General features: G+C 36.6%; 1 protein-coding gene across 2 annotated transcripts; it reads left to right on the top strand.

The window, feature by feature from the left end:
- Positions 1–1,110: 1,110 nt before the first annotated feature.
- LOC121413589 (organic solute transporter subunit alpha-like) lies at positions 1,111–15,238 on the top strand. Of its 2 annotated transcripts, none has more exons than XM_041606462.1 (8): positions 1,111–1,304; positions 6,119–6,476; positions 9,363–9,523; positions 10,745–10,818; positions 11,986–12,141; positions 12,827–12,935; positions 13,640–13,892; positions 14,934–15,238. In XM_041606462.1, exons 2-8 carry the CDS (start codon positions 6,401–6,403, stop codon positions 15,191–15,193), a joined length of 1,089 nt encoding a protein of 362 aa, XP_041462396.1. In that variant the 5' UTR covers positions 1,111–1,304; positions 6,119–6,400; the 3' UTR covers positions 15,194–15,238. The 2 variants fall into 2 exon arrangements, with proteins under 2 accessions (XP_041462396.1, XP_041462395.1); XM_041606461.1 differs by having other exon boundaries at positions 6,115–6,476.
- Positions 15,239–16,098: the final 860 nt, after the last annotated feature.

Here is a 16,098-nt window from a genome sequence, read left to right as displayed (position 1 = left end):
TAATAATGATATATGATTATCACTATGTATTCAAAATGAGTTGTGTTTATTGCATTTGAAAGGGAGAGAGGGAGAGAGAGAGAGAGAGACAGACAGACAAACAAAAACTGAGATGTGATGTTCTAATTGAAAAGGAAAATACATTTTGTACCTGGTATATCTCGGGTACATAGCTAGGCTCGATTTATAATTATAATGTAATTGTAAGGTAATTATAATTTCGTAATTATAATCAATCAATTCGTATGTTATATGGGTTTAACAGGTTGGTGCGGGTATGTGTGTATCTGTTGCATGTAATTCAATTCACACATATAGGATCGTATATAAGAATATAATCATAGTAATGACGTGGCAACACTGCAGTTACATAATCATGATTATCATTTTCCGGAGTACTGGACCCCGTACTGGACGTGTGCCCCATTCACAAGTACTGCATTAAAAGAGGTGTAATTTCGTTTCCTTTATCAGATACTGGATGACAAATCCGAGATTAGCTATGTTCATTATTTTGTGGTTTAATTAAATCAACATTTTGTTCAGGTGGAATTCAGGATTTTGGTGTAACTGAAAGCGGGTTGGGGATGTAAGTGGTTCATGTATTTCCCCAAGTTTTTAGTAAAACTGAGGCCGCGGGTTGAGTGTGATTTTTTGAAAAACAACCCCCCCCCCTCACCATTGATAACATCACTGTGAATGTGGTCATTGTCACCATGCAAGCTCGCTCAAGTTTGACCGTCTGAAGATTACATACATTAATTTTGTACATCTTTCTACACGTTTTTACCCAGGGATTCATAAAAAATAATTATATCAGGGTGCATAATATTGGAGTATACCTGGATACTCTTACCTATAACCCTGCCCTAAACAATACTGATCTCAGCATAAATTGAGACTATATTCCTAGCATTGACTTTAAAATATATAATTTTAGACTGGCACTGGGGATCTGTATGCTTTTATATCTATGCAACCCATGTATCGATTGAAGCCATACATGAAAAACCAATGAAGTATTACATAATACTACCTCTGATAAGTCAACCATGATGTTCCAGTACTTTCGCATCCTACAGAGTACTGTCTGTGGAGCCATGGAGAGTTATAACCTTGCTGTCTTGCTGACACTGATAATAGGCCTTTGTCCATCCGTCTTCTAAAATCCATGATTAAAACCATTCATGCAGTTATATCGAGCTGTGTATATTATACTATGTATCATTGTTGACCATTCGCATAGGTTTCTTTATAGGACAACTTTCTCTGCACACCGATCATCAGATAGGTTCTCTTTGACGGTAAGAAAATATTTTCTATTTATACTTTTTTTTCTGCAGAGTAATGGGTAGCGTGGAAGTTGATAACAGTTAATATGTTATAATCGATACATGGGGTGCATAGATATAAAAGCATACAGATAATTTGTGACGATAATTGATGATTTATTGTAATCTGTGTTTAGTATTTCCATGATTTGGTCATAAAAAAAATTGAAAGGCCAAAGCAAAATACTGCATGCATGCATGCAGACTGTAGGGAAGTGGGAGTTCCTGCATGCAATATCCGTCAGTTGACAACGTGTTGGTAGCCTGAGTATCTTTAAAATTGTTTTGAGAATATAATCGCGTCGGTTCGAGATGAAGAACTGTAAAAAAATACTAGTGGAATATTTGCATGTCATCTCGTTGCTTGAATCGATATCAATCCACAATTTTTTTAAACCCTTGACGTTCGTTCACATTTACCTCCCAAATATAGGTTTTTAACCCTTCTATATAGCCTTATTCAGTTCTAAAAGATAATATACTTCGTGTGTGTTTCATATTATTAGCAATATCATAGTCGGGTGACTATTTCCCCCTTTTGGGAATTAGAAATTTTAGGACTATAATGTGCATTGATGCGGTCGGGGATGGGGGCTTTAACGGTTAAGGTGATTGTTTCTTAATGAGAAACGCGCTGACGTCTACCCTTATGCCGAAGATGTGCTCGAATTGAAAAAAAATATATTATATCCTCCTTTTAGTTTCTAATTGACCTGACATAAATCGAACCGTCCAGTTTGGTGCATCTGTGAGGGAAGTTACCTTCCTCAAAGCACAAGAGACAGTGAGAATCACATTAAAAGTCGCATTACCCCCCCCCTGCCCTTCAAGTTTACATGTTGAGCTTTGAGGCGGTATAAGGGGTCTGGACTAATCGAATTGGGACTTAAAAATATATGAATAACCTGGGACCAATTCACACAGCTAGGATGCAAATTCAAATTTATCTTGGTGTGAATATATATCATGGATGGAGGTTTAAGACTTTAATTTCCGCTTTATCATTAAAATCATCTTTTAGAACACCTCGGGATGAAGTTTTCTCCCGGAGGTCTAAAATACAGGTGATTCCGAACGTGATAAGCATGGCACATTATCCTCCTTCAGAAAAAAAAATCCTCATTTATCTTGAATTATAAAGAGATGTAATTTATGGGAATTTATGATACACAACATAATTATGATCGAGCAGATCGACAATGACGTCATAATATCAATTCATATAATTCTTTGGATTTCCGGGAAATTTATTGATGAGTATAATAATACTCTCTTTTTACGCTGCTTCTACAGGTCAGGAAACTCAAACTCATTGCACTTCTATTTAAGGTCAAAGTCCGACCCAATAATAATTCAATTCGTACAAATAGTGAGAGAATTATGTTGCACTAAGATTTCAGTAACATAAAAACCCGGATGTAAATTAATAAAGTTATAGCTTCATATTTTTTTGGTTTATATTGACAATGACGAAAGGAAACCATGAAATAACCACACAGGAAACAAGATCCTTATACAAGGAATTATACAGTGCGTCCCAAAAAAAAACTATACACTTTTGAAATGGCTGCCAAATAAAAAATGTAGCACTTTGGGGGAAAAGACTTATAGATATGGAAAGCCAATAAAGTCAACTTTCAAATGACACCAAAAAGTTGGAAAATTATTCATGCTTGAGCGAGTACTGCCCACTGAAACAGAGGGTATGCAAATTAGGGTGGGCTGGAATTAGCCTTCCAATTTCTTTCAGATTTTTTGTTTGGTACTTGCAAAGTTGAAGGTTATTTGGTGAGTTAAAGATCAGATGTTATCAGTTTGTTGTTTGTGAAAATTTCATACGTTATTAAATTGAAAATTAATGCATGAGTGATCATGAATTGCAATTTTTAGTGCTGCTTTATCATGTGGATCATGTGGATCTTAACAATGTGTTCATGACAGTCAGAGAAGAGGGGGTAATATGACTTAGGTAGGTGAAGTAAGTTGATGGGCTTAAGGTCAACAGAACATTTAGCAACCCCTCCCTCCATCTCTACCCCCTCCCCCCACTTCTCTCCTCCTGGGAGACTAAGCTTGGCTAGGCTGGGCAGGAATTAGCCATACAGTTTATTGACAATGATTGAGAGGTTATTCCTTTGGAACTTACAAAGCTAAGGGTGTTCTGCTATTCATGAGTGAGATAAGTTTTGGTTTTAATAGGCAAATTTCATGAATTACTCAATTGAAATGTACTGCATGAGTGAACAGGAATGCAATTTTAGTGTAGCATATTCATCTTGTGGACATCAGAAGTGTGTTCATGAGAGTCAGAGTAATGTGATGGTACATGTACCTGTTACAAGCAAGAGGGCGAGGTATGCTAAGACTTGGTTAAAAGGGTATTCCTCTTCTTTTTGTCCTTTTACAAATTAAAAGTCATAGGTACCCTCCCCTCTTGACCTCCATTTTCCAGCCCCCCCCCCTCTCTCTCTCTCTGTCTCATCTCCCGGATTGTAGCCTTTTCAAAACTTAACTGCCAAGTGACCGGTGGCTGATGGTCAGTTTGAATGATTAACAAAAAAATTGATGATTATGATGATTAATGAAATAATTAATTGGAAAAAATGAATGTTTTATTGATCACATTGCACATTGAATGACTTAATTTACTGATAAATTGTTGATTGAATGATTGATAGGAAAAAGTTGATGCCCTAATTCAGAATTAATCATTAAACCAACATTCTGCTCTGGACTTCACGCGTACATAAGAATAGCCATCAGTCTCTCAACAGGAGGGGAGGGTGGGAAAGAGGGAGGGGGCGGGGCTGAATGTTCTGTTGACCCTTATTCCATCAACCTACTTCTCCTACTTAAGCCCTATCTCACCCCCTATTCTCCCGACTGGCCGACTCCCATGAACACATTGCTGAGATCGCCATGATAAAGTTGAAATGCTGCCCCAAAAGAGATCCAAATGATAAAGCTGAAATGCTGCTCCAAAAGTGTAATTTGTGTTCACTCATGCATAAAAGTTCAATTTAATAACTTAAAAAATTTGCTTAAGCTATCAAAACTGATCAAGGTTGATCATTAATTTATCACAACGCCCTTAACTTTGCAAGTTCGAAATGATTTGCCTCTCAAAAACTGAAAGAAATTGGAAGGCTAATTCCAGCCCACCCTAATTTTCATAGCCTTTGTTTCAGTGGGCAGTGCTCGCTCAAGCATTAATATTTTTCCAACTTTTTGGTGTCATTTGAAAGTTGACTTCATTGGCTTTCCATATATGAGAGTCTTTTTCCCCAAAGTGCTAGATTTTTTATTTGGCGGCCATTTCAAAAGTGTATAGTTTTTTTTGGGACGCGCTGTATAGTAGTGCCATTTTACTATCATTATCATGGTCAGGCTTTGTATATTTTTGTGCATCTACCATTTTGAAGACAATTAAGGTGGTGTCATCATCATTTGTTCAGGTACAGTGCTAGGATATTTTTTTTTTTTAATTATATTTGATAGAGAGGGCGAGACGATCTAAAGGTGACGTCATATTTTTCAATATTTTCTCCCTTTTTACACTTTTTTCTTCACTTTCTCATCTGTCAGTTTACTTCATTACTTTAGAAATTATTGAAGGGGCGGTCAACCTCTGCCCCACTCTGGGAGAGTCCCTTGATTTCCTCCAAACGACAATACTTGTGATACCGTGCTACCGTCCTATCCAGAATCAATGGCTATATACGAAACGATCTTCGACAATCGGACAATAATATAAATAATAATAATGAGACTTGTAAAGCGCCAAATCCACTCTGTAGAGTGCTCAAGGCGCATAAAGAGCTAAGAGTTAAATAGCAAAGTTTTTAGAAGACTTTTGAAAGTTTCGACAGAGGTACATTTTTTTTATGTCTTCAGGAAGGCTATTCCATAATAATACTATCAATTTTATTTGGATGTTGATTAAGGTATGGGGTTTTACCGGTTTCCTTGAATTCACCCCAAAAAATGTAAATGCGCGACACAGATGAGTGTCGACGTCATTTTCTTTTACACTTTATTATGCTCCGTGTTTTGGATGGGGGACTTTACGGGCAAAGAAAAGGTCAAAATAAAGGAAAAGGTCAAAAGGAAAAGAAAAACGTCGAAATATAATATTATTTCCTGGGTATAGTTTGTCAAACCATCACAAAATTAGATTTCCGTTTGAATTAAAAAAAAATCATTATTTCATCCAGTCCATCACCAAATGCATGTTTTATACTGTCTCGGTTAAGGTCATATTTGTCACTCAATATCTTGATATTTACGCAATGTAGATCAAAATATGTTGTTTGCTTGTTTCATTTTCTTTACATCAATATGGGGTACCAGCAGAATAGATCCTTTAATCATACAATACATTAGCGTAGTACTGTAGGAAGCATTGATTGCGAGTATATTCCATTTGGTCATCAGGAAACTTGTACTCCCTTATAGCAAAATTTCAACAAGCGTTTCGTGGAAGTATATAGGAACCTTTAATCTCGATTCTTAAAATCATTATGTGTAATGAGTACTTAGTCTGGAACGCTGCCTCCTTTTATACCGTCGACGCGATTTTAATATATCGTACCTATTGATATTCAAGACGTAATGGTCAACATGGTCAAAGCGTGGACTTACTGACCAAAGCAACCAGTATATTATGCTGCTTTCTGGTTTAAAATCACTCTACGTACGTTACCATTTAGAGTTGAAGAGCTTCGCTTGACTGCAGAATAAAGGCAATTGAATTACATTCTTTTTTTAATTTCAAACAATAAAGGCAGCAAAGAGTCTTCACTGACTGAGGAGCAGACGTCGAAGGATAAAGCTTGGACGTCGAGGGAACTCTACCCAGCTAGCTTTAATGGTCAATGATCTGGAAACCTGAAGGTTGACCATCATCAAATCATCCCACGTGTGGACTCATGCAGACGAGTTGAGGTGATTCAAAAGTTACCAAACGGCATAGACGACAACAATATCAAAAACAGTAGCAGAAGTAGCAGCAACGACAGCAACCAAAACTTTTGAATTAAGTGTCCAAGCTATAAATTAAGAAATACAAAATGGTGATGGCAAGCGACAATTCGTCTACTGACGGCTGTTCGTCCCAAGTCAATTCAGCAACGGAGGAGGCAATTTGTAAGTTCGTACTTAAATATTTTACTCATTTGAATATCCATTCATTTAACCCTGTTATAATTATGTGCCAACTCTATCTCTAGTATATTTCTTCTATTTGTTTGCTAACCAGTGACGTACGGTAGTGAGCGAAAAATTTCGAAGGGGCTGGATATGGCGTATCACGGGCAGAATTCATAAAAAAGTCAATTGCGAGCGAGGGAAACGAGCGAGCAAAAATTTCGTCATTTTCATAAAAAAAATCAATTTTGTGAGAGATTTTGAGATTATATTAAGAAAATAAAACAATATTTCACACTTCTCCTTTTCATTTTCTTTTTTTTTTCTCTCTTTTTTTCTTGGTCACAAGAGCCCCCAAGACCCCCATCTGTGTGCAACTGTCGCTAATGATCTATATTAGCCTATAAGCGTGTTATCTTGTTTGTTGTTTTTGTATGAGTAGTTCACGGTTATACTGAGTTGAATAGGAGTTTCCCCAGATATAATATTTCTATAGGTCTTTTTTTTTATAGAGGTCATTTACCAATCCTCGGTCATTTGTCAGAACATATGTTCATTCATAAGCCTTTGCCTAATATGGCAATATCATATTTTAATCTATGTATGGGTTAGCAGTCCTAGGAACAGTCTGATTTATTTATAGTGACACAAATCCGGCACATATCTTTACTGAAAGAGTCAAACAGGGTTCACATATGTAATTATCACTTTGTTGATATGTCATAAAACATTCCAATCTATAGTGTTTACACACTGAGAAATAATCTAGCCTTCATGACACGGTGCCAGCATAAAAAGCCTTAGCAATTCAGTATCAAAACCCAATCCCCACAGCAGTATCCCACTATTCTTGCTCAATAAACCATAACAGACAAAAAAAGAGCGTCTAATTTGTTTTCTTACGCAATGCACCTCTCTTATGTCAATGCAACAGTGCATGCATGGATAAACTTATTGTTTATGAATTTATTCAATTTCGAATTTTTCGATTACATAACTTTGGCGCACTGTTCAAACTTTTTAGTTCATTGACAATAAGGAAAATTAAGATCTAAGACGAAAGGCGCCAGGCGAGGGGCCCTCTTCGGTAGTGAGCGAAAAATTTCGAAGGGGCTGGATATGGCGTATCACGGGCAGAATTCATAAAAAAGTCAATTGCGAGCGAGGGAAACGAGCGAGCAAAAATTTCGTCATTTTCATTAAAAAAATCAATTTTGTGAGAGATTTTGAGATTATATTAAGAAAATAAAACAATATTTCACACTTCTCCTTTTCATTTTCTTTTTTTTTTTCTCTCTTTTTTTTCTTGGTCACAAGAGCCCCCAAGACCCCCATCTGTGTGCAACTGTCGCTAATGATCTATATTAGCCTATAAGCGTGTTATCTTGTTTGTTGTTTTTGTATGAGTAGTTCACGGTTATACTGAGTTGAATAGGAGTTTCCCCAGATATAATATTTCTATAGGTCTTTTTTTTTATAGAGGTCATTTACCAATCCTCGGTCATTTGTCAGAACATATGTTCATTCATAAGCCTTTGCCTAATATGGCAATATCATATTTTAATCTATGTATGGGTTAGCAGTCCTAGGAACAGTCTGATTTATTTATAGTGACACAAATCCGGCACATATCTTTACTGAAAGAGTCAAACAGGGTTCACATATGTAATTATCACTTTGTTGATATGTCATAAAACATTCCAATCTATAGTGTTTACACACTGAGAAATAATCTAGCCTTCATGACACGGTGCCAGCATAAAAAGCCTTAGCAATTCAGTATCAAAACCCAATCCCCACAGCAGTATCCCACTATTCTTGCTCAATAAACCATAACAGACAAAAAAAGAGCGCCTAATTTGTTTTCTTACGCAATGCACCTCTCTTATGTCAATGCAACAGTGCATGCATGGATAAACTTATTGTTTATGAATTTATTCAATTTCGAATTTTTCGATTACATAACTTTGGCGCACTGTTCAAACTTTTTAGTTCATTGACAATAAGGAAAATTAAGATCTAAGACGAAAGGCGCCAGGCGAGGGGCCCTCTTCGTATATACTTGCAATGAAGTTAAATACAATTCTCCACACAATTCTCCTCAAAATCCTCTGATCCCAAACTATTTTCTCTAGTTCATTTTCATTTGTGGGAAGGGGGGGGGGGCATTGTTGCCTCCAATGTGACGTACGCCTACACCTCTGATGAAAAGAGAATACACCCCTATATAGCGTATGGTCAGAGTAATTCTGCAACTCTTAAAAACATAACCACAAATATCAAATACCACACACTTCAAATGTTGGGAACATACTGTTCACTGTGTTGGGTAATGTATGTTGGTAAAAAATATACATATTCTGGGCAATTCTTATCCAATCGAGCAAATTTATTACCAAATCTTGGCAGATTTTCACCAATGGTTGCGTGGACAGTATTATGTTGCGCAGGGTTGGTCAAAAGTTATACACTTTTTGTTCAACTGTTTTAAGAGTGCATGCATAGCTTCCCGTCATTAAAACCTTTTTTTTTCTTTTCTGATGTACAATTACTATAAGTAAAGTATTGTTATTATCACACACTCTAAAAATAAATCAGTAAAAAATGACTACTTAATAGGGTCAGCTGGGTGCAACTGTTATTCTAGTCATAATTGACTATTTTCTAGTCGTATTTTACTACTTATTTCTAACTAGAATATACGTCAGAAATGTGACTAGCATATCAGTTGCACCCAGCTGACTACTTGCATAGTAAACTTGACTGATTTGTTTTAAGAGTGCATCGTTTTTACTGATATTATCATGATTGTTATCACTATCATTAACATTATCTTTATCATAATTATTATTATAATCATAATTTCTGTTTCCTATTATCTTATAGTTCTTGGATCTTTCGGAGGGGGTATAGCTCTTCTAGTCATCCTATCTCTACTAACTGTAGCTACGATTATTATGTTCATACATTCGTATGTTCGGATCAGGCATCGTGTTAAAAGTCAAAGCAGGAGAATATTCCTTATTCGACTTTTTGCAATTTTTCCAGTAAGATTTTTTATGGCTAATTTTGCACTCTAAAAACAAATCAGTAATGTAATGTAATCAGTAATGACTAGATATAGGGTCAGCTGGGTGCAACTGATATTCTAGTCATATTTGACTATTTTAGTCGTATTTTACTAAATAAAGAGTTATTTCTGACTAGAATATAATTCAGAAGTGTGACTAGATATATCATTTTCATCCAGCTGGACTACTGGTCTAGTCAATTTGACTGACTTGTTTTAAGAGTGTTTGGTTATCATTATCATGACTACTTCCATTTTACTGTTAAATAGTTTTTTTAAAGATATAAATTCATAATCCAGCACTTACTGCTTATTTTTAAGGTTGGGTTTCATTTGTGCTGGTAACTTTGTATCTGCATGGTTTTCATAAACCTGATTGGGAGTTACGTCCAACTTAAGGCATGGCCGGTAATTCGAATCGTTCTTAATTAGTTATTAAGGGTTAGCACAATTATTATGCTAATGACAGAGCCCAACTTTTCTGTAGTTTCAAAGAGAGTGAAATTGATCTCAGAACGCCTTCCCCCTTACATTTAGTAAACATTTAATTACCGGTAAATATTTGTAACCAATAAGTAAAAAAAAAGCATTGGATTTAAATTTCAGCTAATGGAAATAGAGCTGACAGATATTTCTGATTTCAGAACAGGGCTCGTTTCATAAAACAGTTTAAAGCTACTGATATAATTCAATTTGATTGGCTGATTATGAACTTGTTACAGAACTTGTGTATATGCTATATAACACGTATTTGGGAAATGGGACACTGGTCACCACTTATGCAGAAGTAGCTTACAGTACTTACAGATTTGTTCCCCAATCTTATAATTGCCCTTCATTTTCTAATAAAAAGTTGCTTTTAATATTTTTGTTTAACTTTATTTTCCCAAAGTCCTCCTAAAGTTTCTTTAAGATTAACCTCTTTATTCAAAATTAATAAACTAAGAGCGAGAGGAATTGAGCAATTATTAAGAGTTATGATAAAGGCTTTCCAGTGTGAAACGGACAAATTTTATACAATTTTGATTATTTTATCATCTGAGTGCTCAATATCATATCAAAGAGTCCAATATGCACTTCCATATAGGCATGATAGGCAAATGGACTGTTTGTATAGGAATAGTTCATAATCTATGCCAAATATCTGTGTAATTTTTTATATTCATTTTCATTTTTTTCCTTTATCAAAAATTCCAAGATCTACTCAGCCACATCTTTAGCAGGAGTTTACTTTCCACGGGCATCGCTCATAACAGGTTGGGGATCTAGTTTGTAAGTATGGATTGTCATTTCTTTCTGATTAGTCCTAAAATTAATCCAAATTGCAAATTGACAATTATGACTGGTTGTTGATAATTTTTGTTTCTTGTAGACGTGTATTCATAAGATTTTACCATTCACATACCCTTTTCTTTATTTGCCTTTATGTGTGCCCCTGAGATGATTAAAAATAATTCATTCCGATAATGTTTTAAAGGCCAAGTCCACCTCAGAAAAATGTTGATTTGAATCAATAGAGAAAAATCAGACAAGCACAATGCTGAAAATTTCATCAAAATCGGATGTAAAATAAGAGTTATGACATTTCAAAGTTTCGCTTATTTTCAACAAAATAGTTGTATGAACGAGCCAGTTACATCCAAATGAGAGAGTCGATGATGTCACTCACTCACTATTTCTTTTGTTTTTTATTGTTTGAATTATACAATATTTCAATTTTTACGAATTTGACAATTAGGACCTCCTTGCCTAAAGCACAAAATGTTAAAATAATGGAATTCCACGTGTTTAGGGAGGAATGAAACTTCATTTTACATGACAATGACGAGAAAATCAAAATATTTCATATTTCATATAATAAAATACAAAAGAAATAGTGAGTGAGTGATGTCATCAACTCTCTCATTTGGATGTAACTGGCTCGTTCATATAACTATTTTGTTGAAAATAAGCGAAACTTTTAAATGCCATAACTTTCTTATTTTACATCCGATTTTGATGAAATTTTCAGTGTTGTGCTTGTTGAATTTTTTTTCTTTTTATTCAAATCAAGATTTTGTTGGGATGGACTTGTACTTTAATCATTAAATACGATTTAGCAATTTGGGAAAGTGGGGGGGGGGGGCTGAATAGGTCCTGCTGCCTATGAAAAACCAACAACAGTCTAATGATCTTACTTTGGAGTGATAAGTAGACAAGATAAATTCTTCTTTTTAGTCCTAAAATTTATCAAAATTGCAAATTAACTATTATAATTGATCATCTTCTCCCTCCTCCTCCGGCTACTTCTCCTCCTTTTCTTCCCCTCCTCCTCATCGTTCTCCGTTTCCGCATCCACTTCCCAATCCTACTCCACGCGTGCGTCCTCCTATACTACTTTCCCTCCCCCTCCTCTTACGATACTCCTAACACTACGTCTCCATCTTTACTCTTCCTTAGGTACCTGTCTGTGACGTTGTATACCTTCGTTCTACTGATCATCGACTACTATGGAGGTCTTGAAGCAATGGAACGTCATCTTGAGGGGGTCGAGGTATCCCTCTCGGCCCCACCCCTTACGTGCTGCTGCCCCTGCTTACCCAAGGTTGTCTTCATGTAAGTCTGAATTCTATTACAATTTTCCCCAGCCAAAATTGTTGTTCTCATATTGTTTCTCTATTCCCATTCCCATGCCAATCGTACTTTTTAATACCCAATTCTAACCTCTCCCCTTTAATGTATGTAAGAGGAATGACAAATCAGTTTTGCCGATTTGTTTTTCATGTATATTTGCACCACTCAGTATGTTGTTTGAAGGCCAATGAAAGCAACATTTTTGTATGTTTTGCGTAAATTTACGAAACAATAAAAATCATGGATTTTGTATTTAGTCTTCAAGCCACGAGCTATAATTTCAATTGAAAGACGTAAGCGGTATCTCCAATCTAAATCCGCGTTAGGCCTATTTTGGCCGACGAATATTCGATTTGAAAATATCATTTTTATCATTTTGTCCATTACCAGCCTACCAGGGCGGCAAAAGTGTTGTGTTGGGGCCGGGGGGGGGGGGGGGGGAGGCCATGTAAAAATTCGATTAAAAATTTATATACCGTACGCTATGTTTCGATGGTATTGTTTTTGGTCATGCAACGTAATATTTTTTAAAATTATATTAAGGCTTTCAGGGCTGCAAATACCTTAAAAGATAATCGACATTTGTTATGGGTATAAGTGCATGTTCGGCTTTATTTTGATGACAACAGAATCATAATATTGTATTCTTGGTTCAATTTTCTTGCAGGGACCACTTCCACGGGATGAGAGTGCTAGTCTTGCAAGCAGTTTACCTCAGACCCCTAACAACCATCATTGGGGCTATTTTATGGACCGATGGAATCTATGCACCTAGAGTAAGTGAGACAAGGATGGCCAATAATGACTTAATCACTTAATGTGTGGTTAAAAGGAAATGATATATGTTTAATTGAGGTCAAGAAACTGTCTCATATTACGAACTAGCTATAAATGGGAAATCGGCTGATAGCTAGCATTCAGATTTTTTTCTGGATCCAGGGGGCTGTTTCATAAAGCTGTTTGTAAGTTAAGAGCGACTTAAGACGACTGGTGATCCTTTCTTACGCGCTAAACCATCGCCATTGAATATACCATTTACCACAAGAAAGGACCACCAGTCGTTCTTAAAGTCGCTCTTAACTACCGAACAGCTTTATGAAACACACACCAGGATTGAACGGAGGAAGGGATAAGGCAGAGTTTTTTTTTTCTTTTCCAAATACCCCCCTAAAAAAGAGGGGTCTCTACTCCATTTTTTTTTTTGGGGGGGGGGTGGGGGCATACGTTGTAGGCCTATTTTTATTATTGAATATGTTAGGCTGTTTTGTTGATTTCATACTTACCAACCCCCTCTCTCTCCATCTATCTGTCCATGGAGTTACTATCTGAGAGACAGTGACCCCATTGTCTTCCTCTCATCCACACTACTCCTTCACTCTCACTTTCATCACATCCCACCCTCTGTCTTATACTGCCTTTTTTGTCTCTCATGTTCCTTAATATTTCCATCACGATCCCATTCTTTTATTTGTCCATACAGATCGGACCTGACTCGGCCTTTCTCTACCTGACCATCATCAGTCTCATATCCTCTCTGGTTGCTGTCTATGGTCTCTCTGTCATGTACAACGCTACGCTAAGACACCTCCGACACTTCATGATCGGCGTAAAGTTCGCCGTCCTCAAATGCGTAATCATCGTGACGAATTTACAGAACATGATCATCGCCGCCCTCTCCGCGGCCAATGCCATCCCGTGTTCCGGAGCATTTAATTCGCCAGCAAGAGGAACGCGTAAGATTCATCTTTTTATTATTTTTGAAAAATCAAGCAGTTTTAGTTGCAGGTGTTAACAAGTGCCCTTTCTCGCATAAGTGCCTTTTTTTTACAAAAAACTCCCCTTAAGAACGTGTTCTGTGCCCATTTCACCAGTCTGAGAAGGACCCATTTTATGTGTGAGCAAGTCCCCTGCCTTCTTGTAAGAGTACTTTCTCGAATCAATGTCCCTTTTTACCCAAGAAAAGTGACTCTCACAAACACGTCCTGTGCCCCTTTCATACATGAGAAGGACCCGTCTTAATATGTGTTAACGAGTGCCCCTTTCCTTTTCATTGGTGTCTGTTCTTCTTATCACTTTTCATGCTTCGTGCATGCCCGGATTCTCATTATTTCTCTCTTTATTTATCCCTTCTGCAAGTGCATCCTTAACCCTATCTATCTACATGTAGTTTGTTCAAAACGTTCAGTCTGTTAATGTTCTGATCGCGTCCATTTTCCTTTGGAACAAGTGTTCCTATTATATGATTCTGGAAAACTCATTTTAAATTTATGAATTTCACATAATTATCTCGAGGAATATGAGGCTGTTGTTATTCGAAACAAACGCTGCACAGGGAAAACGTAATCATATTCAATACGCCTTTCATGAGTCATGTAAATGGGGTAGATAAGTAATTTTTTGTTTTAAGATATTATAGTGCCCTTTTCGAAAGAAAAGGTGCCCCCACTTTCAGCTTCGCTCCGCCGCCCTTGGACTCATTGTGATACAGGTACTTCGTATTTTCTTCAGAGACCACTAGTGTCACTGGAGGGGGTATGTCTATCCCTCATGCATCTTTCGAGAAAAAAGTCATAGCAACTCGTTTTTTGTATGATATTATAAAAGCTTTGTTGGTGACTATATTGCTCTTTGTTTGCGGCTAAATTCTTGATTGTTCTAAAAAGATGTTCTCGTTTTTCTTCAATAATGTGACCACATTATTTTGGCCCCGGTCTTAAAAACTTTAACAAAAAAAAAACCTTTAACCAAATTCTTTGTTCTCTCCCCTCACCCAGTCATCTACCACATCCTGGTCATCTGCGAGATGTTCCTCATCCTCCTCGTCCTCAAGATCTACTACGCCCAATGGTCGAAGAAACACGAATACGGCAAACACTTCTCGTCGAAAGCTTCGGTCGGCGACCTCAAGCCCGCAGCCGAAGAGAAGCCACCCGCGGTTGAGGCCACCAACGAGGGCATGGGCGATGTCGAACTGAAGGCGGGTGTCAATGGGGAATCGCAGTCGAGCCCGGATAAGAGCGACACTGGCGTATGATCACGCGGGGTTATGACTTATGGATTGTATCTCGTGATCATTGCAGGAATGCAATAAAGAATGATGATATCGACGACGATGATTATGGTGATGATGATGATGATGACGATTTTGATGATGATGATTGTTGATGATAAAAAAATAATTGATAAGGATAATAATATCAATATTTTTATCGTGATAATGATAATGCTGATGATAATTTTACTGATAATGGCCCGGAAAATGGGGATGGTGATATCAATATTAATATTACTGATCATAATTTTTTAAAATGGTAATAGTAATGAGAGTGATACCATAAGTTAACACTATTACCAGAGGCATGAACTTACTTATTATCCAAAATAAATGTGCTTATATATACCTTAAACAGAAAAGGTAAAAGAAACGCGGTGAAAAGGTTACTAATTTTATCAGCAATATCATTTTTATAGATAATGTTAATTTAAAAAAATACCGAATATCAGGGCACTTGGAACGATTTTTTAATAGGGGTGCTGGTTTAAATTTGACAAGCAAAAGAAAAAATGGGATAATTTTTTCTACCAAAATGAAGGTGTTTGGGGTAAAATTTCTGCTGTTTACCATACCTACCTGATTTCCAGGGGATGCCCCCAGCACCCCCACCTCCGAGGGCCATGCTGAATATAATTATGTAGATGTAAAAACAACAGTTAAAGCAACGATGGATGTGAACCCACACGTGGTTAATCGCTTAGTATGATTTGATTCAATATGATTTGTATAATTATTACTTGCTCAATACTTGATTTCATTCGTGATTTAATTGTATATACGAAGTGTATTTTTATTGTGCATTTGATAAAGAGAGAGGGGCGATAATTAGGGAGAGATAGAGGGGTGGAGTGGGAGTAATCCATTATTGCAGTCACCGTATAAAG

Source organism: Lytechinus variegatus, chromosome 4 (genome assembly GCF_018143015.1).
Source record: "Lytechinus variegatus isolate NC3 chromosome 4, Lvar_3.0, whole genome shotgun sequence".
In the NCBI taxonomy this organism is placed as follows: Eukaryota; Metazoa; Echinodermata; class Echinoidea; order Temnopleuroida; family Toxopneustidae; genus Lytechinus; species Lytechinus variegatus.
Note: the sequence above shows the minus strand (reverse complement) of the source record. Positions and strands in the feature narration are given on the sequence as shown.

Bases quoted from the DNA above. Each gene is read 5' to 3' on its own strand.
- LOC121413589 (XM_041606462.1), top strand. From the start codon at position 6,401: ATGGTGATGGCAAGCGACAATTCGTCTACTGACGGCTGTTCGTCCCAA. The intron at 6,477-9,362 runs GTAAGTTCGTAC...ATTATCTTATAG, and splicing joins AGCAACGGAGGAGGCAATTT to TTCTTGGATCTTTCGGAGGG. The intron at 12,142-12,826 runs GTAAGTCTGAAT...ATTTTCTTGCAG, and splicing joins TTACCCAAGGTTGTCTTCAT to GGACCACTTCCACGGGATGA.